The 18,833-nt window shown below is 37.9% G+C and overlaps 2 protein-coding genes across 4 annotated transcripts in view; both read left to right on the top strand.

The window, feature by feature from the left end:
• The first annotated feature begins 3,185 nt into the window (after positions 1–3,185).
• Positions 3,186–12,653, top strand: srsf3a (serine and arginine rich splicing factor 3a). 2 transcript variants are annotated; one of them, XM_042223030.1, is made up of 7 exons: positions 3,186–6,591; positions 7,372–7,420; positions 8,772–8,982; positions 9,067–9,201; positions 11,668–11,706; positions 11,828–11,914; positions 12,029–12,653. In XM_042223030.1, exons 2-7 carry the CDS (start codon positions 7,414–7,416, stop codon positions 12,054–12,056), a joined length of 507 nt encoding a protein of 168 aa, XP_042078964.1. In that variant the 5' UTR covers positions 3,186–6,591; positions 7,372–7,413; the 3' UTR covers positions 12,057–12,653. The 2 variants fall into 2 exon arrangements, with proteins under 2 accessions (XP_042078964.1, XP_005927583.1); XM_005927521.3 differs by having other exon boundaries at positions 3,188–6,594; positions 7,374–7,420.
• Positions 12,654–13,243: 590 nt separating this feature from the next.
• rab44 (RAB44, member RAS oncogene family) overlaps positions 13,244–18,833 on the top strand; it is a 25,708-nt gene continuing 20,118 nt past the window's right edge. Inside the window, exon 1 of one of the 2 annotated variants that reach the window (XM_042223024.1) lies at positions 13,244–15,583. In XM_042223024.1, the coding sequence (XP_042078958.1) occupies positions 13,244–15,583 (2,340 nt within the window). Of the gene's footprint in view, positions 15,584–17,590; positions 18,659–18,833 lie in introns of those variants that run through there. The other variant, XM_042223025.1, reaches the window with a different exon arrangement.

The raw sequence follows: 18,833 nt of genomic DNA, 5'->3' as shown, positions 1-18,833 counted from the left end.
TCAATCAAGTTAGATATAAAAATCAAACTCCTCATGTTACATACTAATTCTCTATTCTCACTACGTGGTGTAAGCTATTGTTTTACCAACTTTGCAAGTAAAATCTTGGCGACAGCTGTTTTGCTGTCAAACCAGTAACAGTGAAAAGTCCTGCCAGTGTGTTAGGCGTCCATTTAAATGTATAAACACGGTTCAGGTGGTGCTGTGTGTGATTCTAGTATTATGGTATTCTAGTGATGCGCATCATATTCTATTAACTCTTGTTTTGCAAGTCAAATTTTGGGAACTATACGTTCCTATAAATTATTATTATTATTATAAATCATTATTAAAAGTAGAAGTACTCATTGTGAGGGAACATAATGGCAGTCCCTGCCAAAGTGCTGAATGATAAATCAATGTAATAAACCAAGAACAGATGGTGAATATGCCTAATCCTGTCTCATCCTATAAATCATTATTAATCATTAACCTCCCGATACAATAGTTTTCATATTTTGTAGTGAATCATTCAGTATTTTACTCTGATGTGGATGCTCACTAGAGAACCAGTATGTTAAACCTGTCTAAGCCATTACTGTAGTCTAATAATTGCTACTGTATCCTAGTAAATTACAAAATGAAAATTACTTACTGTAAAGTACAGTTCTTCTTAAAGTCTTCAAAGTTTAATTAAAGTAAAAACCTAAAAAAAATACTATTGTCTAAGTGTTACCATATGTAATGAGGCACTATAAACACATTATAATTTGGCAGTTGCTTTTTAACCTGGAAATCCACATGAAAAATAAAATAATAAATATTCAAAATTGTAAATTGTAATTTAGTTACTGAAGTCGTTTTGATTCATTATGCATTCCATATTAACAGGATTAGAAAAAAGTGTCACATCTAACACATATCTAAAGTGCTCACTGTGAAGCAAAATGTTACATAACAACTTAAAGTAGCAACCTGCTTCAGGTGAGCATGAAATGCATTGCATTTTATGAAGGATGCTTTGCAAGTCAAATTTTGTCCGGGTCAAGAAAGACCGCAGTTATCAGGGAGAGACAGTTTTCACCTGAAATATACAAGAAGTCAAAATAGTAGTGAAGTACTAAACACACACCAAAAGAGATGAACGTGAGAGACACAACACAGAGTATTTTAATATAATATTTTTAAAATATTATCAGAATGATATATATAAAAACCCAGCAGGAGTTGATTTATGTTGTAATCAAACTTTTCACAGTGGTCATGTTCTTCTCCAAAGGGCATGTGTTTGAGTATATTTTGACCATGACTCCTAAACAGCCTGTAAGGAGGCTGAAAGCTCTCGTCATGTGGAAACCCCAGATGCACACTCTGCATGCTGATGAAATCTTGTGTTCAAACAGCCTTTATCTCATTTCTAGGCTTTTTATATTGCTTTTTATATTATACATGATTAAAGCAAGTGTTTGCTTATTATCACATTCATGGTTAATATGTTTTCTCTTTCACATCTCTAGGATGAACTTATTTTTTACTGACACATTTACTTTGGGGATAAGAGAAGCTAAAATCCATGGTAATAAAAGTTTTTTATGGCCTTGTTTTGTGCTTTTGCGGTTGAGGATGTTGGCATTAATATGTCAATAAACAGTGCTGAAAATATGACATGCTTTATGGCTGCTTCTTGTGTCTATGTTTATCACATTTATTGTATTAAAAACTATAAAATATGCCTCGAATTAATGTTATGAGTGAATCATTAACGAGAACTTAACCAAAATTTGTTCATGTCAGACAGCGAGAGGAAAACTTTCCTTTATAGAACCGAGATGCTCAAAGAGCCTCGTCTCTCTAGATGATGAATCCCACCATTATAGGTGGTAAGGATACTGTCTGACCACACTGCTGGCAGACAGCAAGCTGCTATTGAGAGGGAACATGATGATCCTGTTAATTATATAGGTGACATAACACAAGTGAACCTGACTCTGCAAACGCAACAGGGATATTGTCAGCTGGGGTGAGTAATCTTCTGAGCATCTGGTTATCGGAAGAAAGTAGCTTTCACACACATGTGTTTTAGAACATGTTATTCACATTTAAAGAAAAAAAAAACAGCACAGAAGCAGAAAGATGTAAAAACACAACCTCACTATGTGTCACTGCCCACATGAAACCCTTAAAATAATAGTACTGATTATCTAAAATAAAACACCATGTCAGGACGGTTAACTCCTGCACGGGCAAAGGTTGGTTTGTTTGTTTTACCAAAATTCGTGAACTGTGGCGTCCTGGTTACTTTGTCTGTCTTCTTTTCCCCTACACTGCAATGCTTAACTGGAGGTCAAAATGAACTAAACAGGCTTGGGCTGAACTGAGATGCATGAATAGATATGTATAGTGACACATGGCTTGAGATGTTGTTTTCCTTCCTGAAACATCAAGAACATCTTGTTTCTGTTCTGGTGAAAGCACCCAGGCAGGCGAGAGAAAAAAAGAAGAAGACAAATGAAAATTAGATGGTCAAAGGTTACATCAATGGTCTGTGGCTGTTTTATACATGCAGTTGTAACTTATTTTTAGAACTTTGTGGCCTTCTTACTGCTACTTACCTATCACTTTGCATCGGAAAGTCATTTAATCTTTGCTAAAACAAAACAGTAAACAGCAAATCTGATAGGTGTCCAACAGATTTTGCTAAATACTGTGTAAAGTACAAAAATCTGACTGGCAGTTGCAAGAATCCATCTGTCTGAATGAGTATCTTGGTGTAACCAGAAGCACGCGGGTGAGTTCATTCAGGGATACGGGCTGCACAGTCATCAGGAAGTGAAACAGAACAGAATGTGCTGTACTAATCTGATTGAAAAACACTGTGCTGAGTGGATGCTTGAAAAAAGAGATGATTCATTTAAATAGCTACAAGGAGAACCCTATGGTAGCAGGGGAATACATACACGGAAAAACAAAGGCAGCTTAATGCTTCATTTGGTAAAGCAAAAGGCAAATGGGAGGGTGAGGTTAAAGAAGCACTTGCTCTCACACAAACATGCGCTCTGCAGCTACAGGCTGAGCAACATAATGCTCTTTGTTTGTGTTCTAGGCATCCGTGATATGTACAGGGGAGTAATCTCCCGAGTGATCCCTTTTATCCCTGAACTTTTGCCCCCCCCCACCACCACCACCAAAAGCAAGAGTTCTTTACTGTTGTGTCTGCCAAGGGCCCTGAATAAACGACTGAGAAATGGGGCAGTGAATAACAGCAGTCCTATTTTCATCATGTCAACACAAACCTTAAAAGGTTGTGTTTTATTGTCAGCATAGTTCAGTTTTGGTGTGTTTTATGTTATGTCTGACATTTATCACTTTGTATAACTGATGAGGAAAAATTTTAATTTCCTTTTGTTTTTGAGTTAAAAGAAAAACAGGAGCTTAATGGTTTGTTTTGAGTCTCGGAGAGAATGAAACTTTTTTGAAATCATTTCAAATCAGCTGAAGACTTTTTTAAATCAGGGCTTTCACACAGTATTTGGATGTGTTCTAAGTAAACTGCCACAGGAAATATCTGATTTAAATCCCAAAAACAGAATGCAACTGTAAAGGAGATTTTATTTTATTTTATTTCATTTTTTTATATATTAAAAATCCCAAATAGGTTTCTGCATTTCATTGAGTTTATATCAATGAACAAAGTGATAGAAACACCTGTCAGTGTAATAAAACCAGCTGCGACATTCAAATGAATCATAACACAGAGTCAAAACTTCCCTTATTTGCTTTATGAAAGGATGTTTCATCGTAGGACTGTGAGGACAGAGTGTACTTTTAAGCTATACATACCTAATGAAATGGCTGCTGAGTATATCTGTTTATGCACAGGGCATCCAATGATCCAATGACAACGCTCTGTGGTCTTTTCTGCATTTTCTCACGTTCATTGAACATTTATGATCAGATTGTTGTCACTGACACAATGTCATCATAATTTGGAGTCCCACAAACCCCTCTGCTGTACATGAAGTTATTGTAAACCATTTGCCATCCACTAAATAGTTTCCCTCCTGACCTCCTTAGAGCCCAGTTCAGTAAAAAAAAGTTTAAAGTAGTGATACCACCGCTCTACAAACTTGTGGTAATAAGGGTTATTATTCTTAATTATTACATAGGGTGTCGATCACTAAGAAGTTTAGTACACAGCAATTTAACCTGTCACGTCAGGCAATCATTAACCAAAAGCATGAGGTTGAAATGACTAATTGCTCAAAAACTAATTTGAATCCGATTGGCTTTAACCAGACATGTTAGACAGTTAAATCACAACACTGTTATCACAAACTGTGTCAGAATGGGATACAAATCAGGGTGTTTCACAACAAGTTTAAATGAAACATTAATGTCTCCAATATGTGTCTAATTAAAGATTACACATATGGTTACACATAACGTTGGAGAACAAGCAAAACAGAGTTCCCTATTCATCCATCCATCGTGCAATAAATAAAGACTGAGCTGCTAATTTTTCTCTGACTGTGCCCCTTTGTGACCTGAGGTAAGCCTCATGGTCAGAGATGCATGAAGACTTCTGTTACACAATTCTTCCCCCTTTTCCACACTTCGTCTTGAATGCGCCTCTATACGGGAAGTGTACATACATTATCTACCCACCCACCTGCGCGCTTCTAAGAGGTCACATGTGTTGAGCAATAGCCCTGTCTGTTGATTTACTTGTGTTCCTATGTAACTACTAAATGGCAGGCAGCTGTTTTTGCACTGCTTTATCTTCTTAAGGTCAAACTGAGCAAACTGTGCGATTCTTGTCACAGAACATAGAAAACATCGTATCTGTACTATGACTACATTTTATGTGCCACAGCAAAAACATTTGCAGTGAATTTTTATCTAGACAGTGGGCTTCATGCTTGAGTCTGTGCATTTTCTTATCATAATAGTGATTACTGCAGCCAAACGTTAAGACGGTAATCAAATTTCTCTTTAAAAATCTGAGGACAGTCAAAAGGTCAGGGTCATAGTTAAGGCCGAGGGTTTGTTAGATGCTTGAAAAAGGGGGTAAATAAAGGAAGAAACAAGAATTGCTACACATATTTGAATTACTTCAAGCAAGTGTTACATCACTAAAGCATCAAGAGTTTGAAGGAAACAGTGTAAAATCCTTTTTTGTTGTAGAGCTACAACACAACTCACAAACACTAAATTAGAGTGGTGTAGAAGTGTAATGCAGCATAAAATGGAAACACTTAAGTAAAATACAAGCATTATAATATTTTTTTCTTGAGTAAATGCACTAATATGTGTTTAATGTATATGTACTCTATGTATGTATAAAAATGGCCTGTGTTCATTTATAGATATCACTGCAATTCCTCTGATAGCATTTGTGCTTTTATTTAAACATTTTTGACTAATTATTTTCAGTTTCAGTTATTTCCATTGAACACCTCTAACGTTTTTTTTTTCCTTTTTTCCATGAGGTGATGGGGTTTAAAATCTCACAATAATAAGAACATCTTGACATTTTATTTTTTCAAAGGTTAGCTTGACATGGCGGAAGAAAGGACGATATTTTTTCAGGCAGAAGAGCCTTACGTGTTTACACAGGGGAAATCTAGTATTGCAGTAAATATCTGAAAAAGATTACCGGCTACAGGACACAGGAACAAGAACAGATGTTAAAAAAATCTTCAGCCTTGTAGCACAGATAAGGTCTGAAAAGAAAAGCACCAGTAAGAAGACAGAAGCAAGAGTATGACATCTGGCCAGTCTCCACAGTTATAACACTTTTTTTCTTAGATCATTTTAAAAAAATAAGTGTTATTGCGGTATATAGAGTACATGGTGTACATAGTTTAAATGTAAAGTTAGGCTATAGTTTTACTAGTTCAACTTGTATCCCCTTTTTTTACATGGTTGTGCATTTTACTTGACCTCTATGAATAAATGAAACAATGCCCTTTACAAATAAGCTTGCTTTGAGTTTGTTTTTAACAGTGTAGATATAAATTAAAGTGGCTCGGGGCAGGGATAGGTTTACCTATAGCCAAGGTAGACTAAAAGGGATTATGAAGTTTAACTCAATGTAATAGCAGCTTTTAGAACTGAAGAAAGTTCTTGGATGAGAAGTGAAACGTCTTCACAAAACTTAAAGTCCAGTCGCTCCTTAGACTAATAGCAGCTTGGTTCACTTTATTATACCTTGATTATCCTATGAAGTAACACATATAACAGTAATATTTAAATATAATGATGTGATGATGGAAGTAAAGGCGCTTTTTAAAAAATTCAGTCATGTAAAATGTTCTAAACTTTCTCTGGTTACATTTTTCTGTTATAAAAGTTGGGTGAAGATCTCACATATTTGCTAGTTTAATGTGTTGTGGCAGACATTCCACTTTGGTACAGTAGGTGGCAGTATAGACATTTATCGGTGTTTTAATGGCGTTTTACACACGCAGAAGAAGAGTGGGCTTTTTCTTTTTTCCCCCTTGCTCTTCCGCTTTACTCGAGGCGCTAATAAGCTAACAGGCTAGGCCTGCTGCTCAAACGAGTGGCGTGAAATCTTTTGCAAGCGGTTTTTTGTTGAGTTTTAGCTGTAAAAAGGTGAGTTATATTCCATACAGGAAGGTAGGTTCGGTCTTCCACACGTTTCTCGTGTGAATTCAGCTAGGATGCCGATTCGCATCGCGACGAATTCTTTTGTAAATCGTTTCGCGGTAATAAATGCTAAATTTGCTAGCGTAACGTTAATCCTCGCATGGTTGGTTTTGGAGGGTGGTGGAAAACTTTGCTGCATTATCGTTCGGATGAAAAGTTGGACTCAAAAGTAATTTGTAATATTCAGAGGAAATGTCTTTTTAGAGTAACTAAAATCCAATTTTAATGTTACCCGTCAACAATCAAGCTAAAGCGAACTATTTTTGGTGCTGTTAGCCTGGAAATATATAGCCAGTGTTAAGGCTCAGGAGTCTGCTAATAGAAGCCACCCCATTTTCTAGCTTATTGTTGTATTATATATTATATACCTCTGACCAATTAACCAACATAGTTTTATTCACCATTCATCCGAAAAGCACCAAAGAAGCACTAAAGAGACCGCCCCACCCCCAAAAAGACACGCGTTGGCTTTGGATTTTTTTTTTTTAAGTGTGCGGTTGTTAAATATTTAAAAATCCTGTGTAGGTACTGCAGTTATAAGCAACCCAGTCATGTATAAACCTGAATGAGACTCTTTGTTAGAAAAGGCTTTGCAGTGCTGCAAAGTGAATGCAAATATAACAATTCACTGATACCAGCTTTAAATGGGGCCATAGATTAACTGTTCTCAGAGCTGTTTGACTGTAACTGTTTCTTGTAATTTTGTTTTGTTATTTTCTTTTCAGGGATAACAGAGTCTTGGACTTAAACAAGAATAAATTTGAAATGGGAGGTATGACAACTCAGTTAGTCGTGTAGCTTTTCTTGCTTTGTTTTGCAGTAGGGAGGTGCCCTGGTGTCCCATGAAACAACACAGAACATGCTAAGTGACTTTAAAAGAATTACAGTATTTGTGAACTTAAGGGGTGTGTCCAAAGACCAAAGTATTTTTTTCCTGAGGCCAGCGTAGTTCCTAAGAGCAATGTTCTTGGAATTGCTTGGAATAGGAGTGGCATGTATTGATGGTATTGTTAAAACGCCAGCAGCAATGGGGCACTGAGCATCTCTCCCAAGCTTTGTGATTGGGTTGTTTTGCTGGTTGCCAGGCCTTAACATCTTGAACTTTTGATAGAAAGCTGTGCTTGTCACTTTTTACCCCATCAAGCAGAACTGGGACAAATGCCATGCAGACAGGCTTTCCCATTGCACACATGCTGACAACCATCTGAGCAACAATGGATGAGAAGTGAATGTTGCTTCTCTGAGTATCCATGTCTACCACAATATTGATGTTAAATATAAAGGTCTAGAAGAACAGTTCGTTCAGTTCGTTCACCAGGTCAGTAGCAGTCAGGTAAAGTAGATGTTATGTATCATAGCAACCAAATTGTCTGTGCTGAAAATGTGCGGTGACTTCTAAGTGCTCTCAAGTATTCTCAGCTGGACATTTTCAGAGGATGGCCTAGCATTATCGTCAGGTAAAAAGTACTTTGCTGGACACAGCCCCTAATTCAAACACTGCAAAGCTAACAGATGGTGACTCCAATGAATGAGTTTGTCAATAAAAAATTATATTCTCTAAATATGTGCACATTACACAAGTTAAAGAAGACAAAACCATTTACTGAATTACCACAACCACTGTTTGTTCTGTGTCATGGTGGACTCATGCTGTCTCGTCAAATTTTTTTTCACACTCTAGTTACATGTGGCTCCATCACTATCATGATAGTAGTACTCAAAGCACTTTATTAAGCTCTTTCTGTGGACAGTCTAAGATGCAGGGCGGTAGACTGAGCTTTCACCCCAGCTTTATTATTATTTATTTATTTATTTTTTTTGCTTGATTGTTTATTCAATAAAAAGAAGTTGAAAATTGGTGAAATAAAATTAAACACGGAATGGCATTAGTTGACTTTATTTTACATGGTTGGCTGCAGAAATAAGTCTTTTAAAGTAAGGCTATGTACAGTAGATCAGAAAACTTTGAGGCTGGAAGGACTTTGGATTAGTCAACATAGAAAAATAAAATATTTTAATGAAGGTTAACATAATTTACATTTAATTTGCACATTTTGATGAATGATACGTAATTTGTTCTACTTCATCGTTTGATGGGTGTTTGTGTTTCTGTCACTTTTAAGACCCTGCTTTTCATCGAGACTGTCCCCTCGACTGCAAGGTTTATGTCGGGAATCTGGGAAACAATGGAAATAAGACGGAGTTGGAAAGAGCGTTTGGTTACTATGGTCCTCTAAGAAGTGTTTGGGTTGCCAGGAATCCCCCAGGTTTTGCTTTTGTAGAGTTTGAAGATCCCAGAGATGCCTCAGATGCTGTGAGAGAATTGGATGGCAGGTAACTCCTTCAACATGCTACACTTATTAGTAGTTGTGTTTGATTTTTGCATTGCTTTCTGCTCATTTGTTGACTTCTGTTCAGAACCATGTGTGGCTGTCGAGTACGCGTTGAGTTATCCACTGGAGAAAAGCGCTCCAGGAGCCGTGGCCCTCCTCCATCCTGGAGCCGATACCCTCGAGATGATTTTAGGCGACGCAGTCCTCCTGTTAGACGCAGGTATGCATTTCCTACTTGACAGTTATTTTACTGTTTTATTTATCTGTAGACATTTTTTCAAACAAAATTCTCACTTGCAGTGTTCAATAAGAGTACAAATGACAAAGCACACGTTCATTAAATACACACTTATTTTTTCAGCTTCTGATTTTGGCAAAACAGTTTTAGATCGACTAAATGGCCAAATATATTGGCAAAAATCTAGTTTCTTACCATCTATTTTTAGTTTTGTCATAGTCTAAACTGAAACTAAGCAAGGAATCAAGTTTCTGACAGCTTGAAACAAATTGTTTGCACACTTGCATTCAAGCGTTCTTGCCTTTTTTATTTCTTTAAAAATTAAAAAAAAATCTGTGGCTGTATTCACAAAGTGTCATACTTTCTTTTTAAAGCAAACTAAAAGTGCCAGACTAAAGCAAAGAGGGGGGAAAAAAACATTTACATAGTAGGCACTCATTTCATTACAGTTTTCGCTCATAAACTGGAGATCTCAACTATTCTTTGGACATGTGATTGTGCTGTTGTGAGTACAGTCGGGTAATGCCCGGTGAATTCACATTCAACAAGTCCTGTCCTGCCAGCTTTCTCACCAAAATTAAGTACATTATTTTCAGGCTCTATAAGACAGAGCTCTGGAGTTTCTAACCCGTCTCCCCCAACCCAGCAAGTGATGAGTGTTTTGTTTAGTTTTTTTCGTTTTCATGTTTCTACTAATTGGCCACTTGAGAGCTACATTCAAGCTTTTCGATATTTTGTGAATACGGCCCCTGATCCCACGAAGATTGAAGTAATAATTTTGATACAATTTTTTTTTTTTTATTGTTTTCAAGGGTATTTTAGTGGCAGGTTATGTAAACGGTTAAATCTTTTATTAAAATATAACTGTTGAAACAACAAGCTCTGCCAGAGTGATATTATTTTACAAAGACATCTTCAGAAGCATAGTTAGCCCTTCATCTCCCATCAAATATTTTTACACTTACATTCTGCAGGTGTAAATTTTATTTATATTTTTTTTCTGAGTTCAGTTGCCATCTATTAATAAAACTGAACCCCGTTTCAGAGTCACCACCACGCTTCTCACCATCTGAGTCAATCAACTAGTCTTCTTTCAGCATCATGTGACTGCTGACCAGTGAGCCCAAATCAGCTTGGCTGGTGTTGTCACATGACCCAGGCGCACCGCCAGTCGTCAGGTTCCACCAAGCTTTTGGTTCCTGAGCATGCAGTTCCCAGCATCCTCCTCCTTCCTCCAACCTTTACCCAATCGACAGCGGTCCACTTCACATTATCAGCCAATCAGCGTCTTTACTCTTTCTATTCTCCAAACATCTACTGTATCAGCGGGGACAGCCCTTGGCTTACATCCCTTCCCATCCCCCACCCCCCAAAAAAGGCAGGGAAAATCTACAACTACCCCCCTCGAACCAGCCACCAGGCAACTTCATATCTCCAACATTTGCATCTTGTGGCAAATCTTCTCTGCAATTCGACCTCCCTCACCATCAGTCTGGCTTCCTTGCGTCATTTCTATCTTGTCCAATTCCCCCAAAAATAGTAAGTTTCTTTTATCCTGCTCTTTGTAGTTTTAATGCTTAATCTAGCTTTCATAGCTGCTTGACAGTTTTCTTCAGCAGTTATGTAATTTGGAGAAAATTCAGTGCAGTGCTGCAAAAACCGGTCAAGGAATTTTGACCACCATTCTTTAATTTCCATTTCAAAAATGAACTACATTTATCTGGTGTTCATTGTAATTGTTCTACTGAGTGCATTTTCAGGGCTCGACATTAAGCTATCTTGAGTGATAACCACAGGAAGTAAACTTTTTTTCTTTGCAGTTTTAATTTGTTTTTGTTTTTTTGTTTTATTTCTTTGTTTGTTTGTTTTTTCGGTTTAAAGACCCTTTTACTTGTAGGTTACCCTATTTTTCGTTGCTTTAGGATGTGTCCCACATCAAAGTTTCTTTTAACAAAAAACAAAAATAATCAGTCTTTCCTGTGTTGCTGCTAAAGGAGGTATTTTACTTTTTGGGGAACATTGTGCACAAGGAGGATCACAGTAGATGGGTGATTGAAGAATGTTTTTATGCTTGGTTTAAAAAAAAAAAAAAAGGAAAAAAGCTGTCACATAATTTGTTTGGTCTTTCTCTCAGACAAGCCTTAATGCCGAGCCTTGATTTTGTTTTACATTCTGATATCTTGCTCCATGATTTGTGTTCATTGGACAAAGTTTCCTTATAAACATTTGACCAGTTCATGGATACAGATGATCATTCTGTTAACAGTCCAGGAAGTACGTGTAACCACGTTTCCACATGTAACCCATGTTTCTGTAGGGATCAAGAAAAACTAATTTCAAAGGTTGTATTAGAGATGGGAAATGTTAAATATGCTCTCTTAATACTTCTAAAAAAATGTTTTCTTCTTAATTTTCTTTTTAACTCCTCCCCCCTCCCCTACATTGTAGATCGCCAAGGAGACGGAGCCTCAGCCGCAGCCGCAGCAGGTAGCCATGTCACCATTTGTCTTTTGTTTTTTGTTTGTTTTTGTTTTTTTGGGGGGGGGTTTTTTGCGCCACACATTTGTCTATGGCAAATGATAAAAATCGTTAAAAACATTTTTTTCAGGTCTGTTTCAAGAGATAGACGCAGATATCGGTCTGCTTCCAGAGAGAAGAACCGTAAGCGCTCAAGATCCTTCTCACGATCGAGGAGGTAAATCAAAATAATTTTTATATTTATTGTTCTTGAACTTCAAACTTAATATTAAGCTAACAATTTTTTTCCCCATCAATTTTGCATTTATTCACTGGTTGGTTTGTTTTACAGTCGTTCCCGGTCTAATGAGAGGAAATGAAGATCTTGGAAAGCTCATCTACCGGCTTATGCTATGGTTACAAAAAAGTACATTTTTATAGTCTTTTCTTTTTAGATTTTGTTGGGTAGCTCATGGCAATTTAAGGTTGGCCATGTTTGGGTCTTAATGGTCTGTTGAATGATCAAGAAAGGTGTAAACTGTTTGGGTTTTTTTTTTGTTTTTTTGTTAAATTCTGTCTTGCCCTGCATGCTTTGAAAATGAGTACTTGGTTTTACTTTTCTTTTTAAAACTGTTTAAAGTCATCATTTCATTTTCTTTCCTTTTTTTGGTTTGGTTATTTATTTTACTATTCTTGCTCGGGTTACTGTGACATGGTATAGAGGGAGTGGTGTGGTTTTTTTTTCTCTCATACCAGTAACAGAAAGGAAGACTCTTAACAAATGCTGTAAATATGGTGCTGTTATTGTAGTCTATCCCTAAAACATGATCATCTGTAATTAATTTTTTTTTAAATGCCTTCCTTTGCGAAAGAAAGCATTGACTAGATTCTTTTTTTTTTTCTTTGAATGTCTGAGCTCCAACAACATGTACTGATACAGTTTAACATCTTGTTCAATAAATGTTTTTCCAAGGTGAGTTTTCTGTAACATTTGCTTTGTTTTCATAGTTGCATATACTAGAACTAAAAAGGCAAATGCTGAAAATGAACCCGTTTTAAATTCAGGAAGTACTATAGTTTGCTGCAAATGTAGCCCACACAGGAAGCTTGACACAGTTGCCATTGAAACACACCCCCATGTGTGAAATGTAACTCCTATTGAACAGAGGCATGACTTGACATAACACAGCAGCTCATGCTGTGACACGAGGAGTTGCCAGATTTCGGTGGTAAGTACACGTGGTGTTATAAGTTTTGTTTTTTGTAGAAGACATTTAGCTAAATTTACGCAACTCATCAATCTTATGTTTAGGTAAATGAAATAGTTGCAGTTTAGTTAACGGCAGCGTTTTCACTTGCTTGCCTAACATTTGGTGTTAACACATTTGGTGCACATGTTAATGTATATTGGTGTCTCGCATTGTTTTGAATATTTTTTTATTTTTTTTATATTCAGTCAACTACTTTTAGTGTTCTGTTCTAAATTTGTATGCTGTAGATTGCAACTGGATTTGCAAATACATTACATGACTGAATATTTCATGTTTAGGAGAAAGGATTTCAAGTCATGTCTTCGCAAAATGCAAAGAAAAAGCGACTTGGGTCACGACGAGTGGCACAAAGCCAAAATGAAGTACCTAAGGCTGATGAGTACCACTTAACAGAAGCTTCCTCTGTGGCACAAGGCTACGCAGCAGACGAAAGTACTGAATCTTTAAATGTTTTATCCAGCCGAGAGGATTCTAAACCAGAAACTCGACATCCACCTTCAGCAGAGGTCACATTTAACCGGAGAAAAATTGGGTCTAATCGGCGCAGTAAAGGAAAGCAGTTGGTAAATGATTTAGAAACTGAACCTTACCGCAACCCTGGAAAGGAACTTGAGGAAAAAAGCAGGGGTAATGAAACCTTTGAAACAATACAAACGCCACGGGCAGTGGAACTTAAGCAGCAGGAAGAATTCGGTCAAGGAAGTGATCATGTGTCTGCACTAGCTAAGGACTGTTCAGAAAGTACACATGATAAAAATTCTGAGGGTGAAATGGAAATGTTAACTCCTGAAATCAATCTGCAAGAGTGCAACCCTTGTAGAAATGAAATCAAGCTTGAAGAGATTGACAAATCTGACACGCAAAGTGAAGAAATCAAAGAAAACATGCATCCTGTGGCTCAACAGTCATCCAGTGACGTGCCAGATGAGGAGCCTTCAACTGCGTATTCTGTAGCAGAAATACAAAGTACAGAAAGCGATGACAAGAAGATGCTCAGGCAGGATGGAAGGTTACAGGGTAACAACTTGGTAAATGAGTCACATGTAGAATTTGAAGCTTTAGAGGCAGTCACACCAAACATAACCACAGATAAAAACAGCCCGGAACAAAATATTGAAGTCGTGTGCAGTGCTGAGCAGGAAACATTTTCATCATCAAAAGAGAAGTTGACTGCAAATGAGGATCCTTGTAGCTTATCTGAAGTTAGAGAAGCATGGCAATCAGAAAGTGCTATGAATAAAATACATGAAGTGAACATTAAGCCCATAGAAATACAGGACATGTACCAAAATCAGTACTCCTTTAAAATTCAGGGTAGTGATGTCACGGAAAATGCTGTTACTTACTCTGAAAAACCAGAAGACCAAACTGAGATGGATACTCACTCATCTGACATGAAAGTAAAAAACAATGTATTTCACACAGAGCAGGAACATCTGAATGAAAAACAATATGCATATCCTACAAATAACAGACATCGGGAGAGCTTACAGGACGAAAATGAGGATATTCAGATGTATGATTCCAAGCAACAAGTGATCACTGACATAGCAGTTAGTCGGTTGGTAGCCACTGAAATCAGCAATGCTAACAAGTCTGTTGATGATTCTGTGTCAAATAATTACAAACAAAGTGAGCATCAAAGAAAAGAAGGACATTTAGAAACTCTAAATGAGGAGAATGAGGACAGTGATGTTGATATGAGAAATGGTTCAGTACAAACTATACCATCTGAAGTAAATACTCTTTTGGAATCCCAACTTGAAAGCAATAATGTGACTTCAAGTGAGCAAACCCATACTGTCGATGACTCCATTGGGAAAAGAAGAAAAATGGGATCCACTCAAAAGAGTAAAGGAAGACAGTTGACAATTGGTGATGAAACCCCTGAAACAACAGAAATGTCAGAAACAGAGGCTACAAGACCTGAAGAATTACTGCAAAGAAAAGAGCATGATGTTTCTCTGTCTGTGCCACATGACAGCTCCATTTTTACAGTGTCTACACCTGCTTATTTTCCTGAGGTCCAGAACCCAACAGCAACAAGCCATCTTAAGATTAGCTTGAACAGTTTCATTCCTCAAAGTGAAAACCTTCACGAAAATCAAGATGAGCAAGATTTTAAAGTGGTTTCAGATAAACCATTGGAATCTGGGATGGAAGAAGTGGATGAATCTGAAACTGCTCTGCGTGAAGAGGTCAAAGATGCCAATCACTCAGATGAAACTGTCAGGAAAATGCATGAAGATGAGGTTGAAAGAACAGAAATTCAAGAAGTGCTGCAGAATGATTTCTCATCTGAAAATGTGATTGATGATGCCACAGAAAACTCTTCCTTTACTTCTGGAGACTTAGGCCAAACTGAAAATAGCAACACATACCAGTTTCAAGTGATGGTGCAGAGTCCTGATGAATCTGTAACCAAAGTGGAAGTTTCAACTCCTGATGACAAACAACCTGAGCAGCACTTTGTGACTCAAGAAAACGAGGAAGGTGACATTTCAGACAGCAAAGGTGGTGGAGTCTCTCCACAATCTCCAACCTCATTAGCAACTCCACCTTTTGAGTCCCAACTTCAGGACAATACTGTGAGCACAGATAAGCAATCTCATGCGGTCACAGAATCCAGGGGAAACGAAGAAAAATGGGATCCACTCGTAGAAATAAAGGAAGACAGCGTGATAAGGAATTTAAAGATGAAGATGCAATTGGTGATGAAACCCCTGAAACAACAGAAATGTCAGCAACAGAGGCTACAAGACCTGAAGAATTACTGCATTTAATTCCTCAAAGTGAAAACCTTCACGAAAATCAAGATGAGCAAGATTTTAAAGTGGTTTCAGATAAACCATTGGAATCTGGGATGGAAGAAGTGGATGAATCTGAAACTGCTCTGCGTGAAGAGGTCAAAGATGCCAATCACTCAGATGAAACTGTCAGGAAAATGCATGAAGATGAGGTTGAAAGAACAGAAATTCAAGAAGTGCTGCAGAATGATTTCTCATCTGAAAATGTGATTGATGATGCCACAGAAAACTCTTCCTTTACTTCTGGAGACTTAGGCCAAACTGAAAATAGCAACACATACCAGTTTCAAGTGATGGTGCAGAGTCCTGATGAATCTGTAACCAAAGTGGAAGTTTCAACTCCTGATGACAAACAACCTGAGCAGCACTTTGTGACTCAAGAAAACGAGGAAGGTGACATTTCAGACAGCAAAGGTGGTGGAGTCTCTCCACAATCTCCAACCTCATTAGCAACTCCACCTTTTGAGTCCCAACTTCAGGACAATACTGTGAGCACAGATAAGCAATCCCATGCGGTCACCGAATCCAGGGGGAATAGAAGAAAAATGGGATCCACTCGTAGAAATAAAGGAAGACAGCGTGATAAGGAATTTAAAGATGAAGATGCAATTGGTGATGAAAACCCTGAAACAACAGAAATGTCAGAAACAGAGGCTACAAGACCTGAAGAATTACTGCAAAGAAATGATCATGACGTTTGTCTGTCTGTGCCACATGACAGCTCCATTTTTACAGTGTCTACACCTGCTTATTTTCCTGAGGTCCAGAACCCAACAGCAACAAGCCATCCTGAGATTAGCTTGAACAGTTTCATTCCTCAAAGTGAAAACCTTCACGAAAATCAAGATGAGCAAGATTTTAAAGTGGTTTCAGATAAACCATTGGAATCTGGGATGGAAGAAGTGGATGAATCTGAAACTGCTCTGCGTGAAGAGGTCAAAGATGCCAATCACTCAGATGAAACTGTCAGGAAAATGCATGAAGATGAGGTTGAAAGAACAGAAATTCAAGAAGTGCTGCAGAATGATTTCTCATCTGAAAATGTGATTGATGATGCCACAGAAAACTCTTCCTTTACTTCTGGAGACTTAGGCCAAACTGAAAATAGCAACACATACCAGTTTCAAGTGATGGTGCAGAGTCCTGATGAATCTGTAACCAAAGTGGAAGTTTCAACTCCTGATGACAAACAACCTGAGCAGCACTTTGTGACTCAAGAAAACGAGGAAGGTGACATTTCAGACAGCAAAGGTGGTGGAGTCTCTCCACAATCTCCAACCTCATTAGCAACTCCACCTTTTGAGTCCCAACTTCAGGACAATACTGTGAGCACAGATAAGCAATCCCATGCGGTCACCGAATCCAGGGGAATAGAAGAAAAATGGGATCCACTCGTAGAAATAAAGGAAGACAGCGTGATAAGGAATTTAAAGATGAAGATGCAATTGGTGATGAAAACCCTGAAACAACAGAAATGTCAGAAACAGAGGCTACAAGACCTGAAGAATTACTGCATTTAATTCCTCAAAGTGAAAACCTTCACGAAAATCAAGATGAGCAAGATTTTAAAGTGGTTTCAGATAAACCATTGGAATCTGGGATGGAAGAAGTGGATGAATCTGAAACTGCTCTGCGTGAAGAGGTCAAAGATGCCAATCACTCAGATGAAACTGTCAGGAAAATGCATGAAGATGAGGTTGAAAGAAAGAAATTCAAGAAGTGCTGCAGAATGATTTCTCATCTGAAAATGTGATTGATGATGCCACAGAAAACTCTTCCTTTACTTCTGGAGACTTAGGCCAAACTGAAAATAGCAACACATACCAGTTTCAAGTGATGGTGCAGAGTCCTGATGAATCTGTAACCAAAGTGGAAGTTTCAACTCCTGATGACAAACAACCTGAGCAGCACTTTGTGACTCAAGAAAACGAGGAAGGTGACATTTCAGACAGCAAAGGTGGTGGAGTCTCTCCACAATCTCCAACCTCATTAGCAACTCCACCTTTTGAGTCCCAACTTCAGGACAATACTGTGAGCACAGATAAGCAATCCCATGCGGTCACCGAATCCAGGGGGAATAGAAGAAAAATGGGATCCACTCGTAGAAATAAAGGAAGACAGCGTGATAAGGAATTTAAAGATGAAGATGCAATTGGTGATGAAAACCCTGAAACAACAGAAATGTCAGAAACAGAGGCTACAAGACCTGAAGAATTACTGCATTTAATTCCTCAAAGTGAAAACCTTCACGAAAATCAAGATGAGCAAGATTTTAAAGTGGTTTCAGATAAACCATTGGAATCTGGGATGGAAGAAGTGGATGAATCTGAAACTGCTCTGCGTGAAGAGGTCAAAGATGCCAATCACTCAGATGAAACTGTCAGGAAAATGCATGAAGATGAGGTTGAAAGAACAGAAATTCAAGAAGTGCTGCAGAATGATTTCTCATCTGAAAATGTGATTGATGATGCCACAGAAAACTCTTCCTTTACTTCTGGAGACTTAGGCCAAACTGAAAATAGCAACACATACCAGTTTCAAGTGATGGTGCAGAGTCCTGATGAATCTGTAACCAAAGTGGAAGTTTCAACTCCTGATGACAAACAACCTGAACAGCACTTTGTGACTCAAGAAAACGAGGAAGGTGACATTTCAGACAGCAAAGGTGGTGGAGTCTCTCCACAATCTCCAACCTCATTAGCAACTCCACCTTTTGAGTCCCAACTTCAGGACAATACTGTGAGCACAGATAAGCAATCCCATGCGGTCACCGAATCCAGGGGGAATAGAAGAAAAATGGGATCCACTCGTAGAAATAAAGGAAGACAGCGTGATAAGGAATTTAAAGATGAAGATGCAATTGGTGATGAAACCCCTGAAACAACAGAAATGTCAGAAACAGAGGCTACAAGACCTGAAGAATTACTGCATTTAATTCCTCAAAGTGAAAACCTTCACGAAAATCAAGATGAGCAAGATTTTAAAGTGGTTTCAGATAAACCATTGGAATCTGGGATGGAAGAAGTGGATGAATCTGAAACTGCTCTGCGTGAAGAGGTCAAAGATGCCAATAAAATCC

The sequence above is a fragment of the Haplochromis burtoni genome, unplaced genomic scaffold (assembly GCF_018398535.1).
Source record: "Haplochromis burtoni strain Fernald_Lab_line unplaced genomic scaffold, NCSU_Asbu1 Contig_100, whole genome shotgun sequence".
In the NCBI taxonomy this organism is placed as follows: Eukaryota; Metazoa; Chordata; class Actinopteri; order Cichliformes; family Cichlidae; genus Haplochromis; species Haplochromis burtoni.
The sequence above is the reverse complement of the archived record's forward strand: the minus strand, read 5'-3'. Positions and strand labels throughout refer to the sequence as shown.

What these genes read in the sequence shown, in the direction of transcription:
- srsf3a (XM_042223030.1), top strand. An exon ending in CTCAGCCGCAGCCGCAGCAG is followed by an intron (nt 11,707 to 11,827) that starts GTAGCCATGTCA and finishes CATTTTTTTCAG; the next exon opens with GTCTGTTTCAAGAGATAGAC. An exon ending in TCCTTCTCACGATCGAGGAG is followed by an intron (nt 11,915 to 12,028) that starts GTAAATCAAAAT and finishes TTTGTTTTACAG; the next exon opens with TCGTTCCCGGTCTAATGAGA.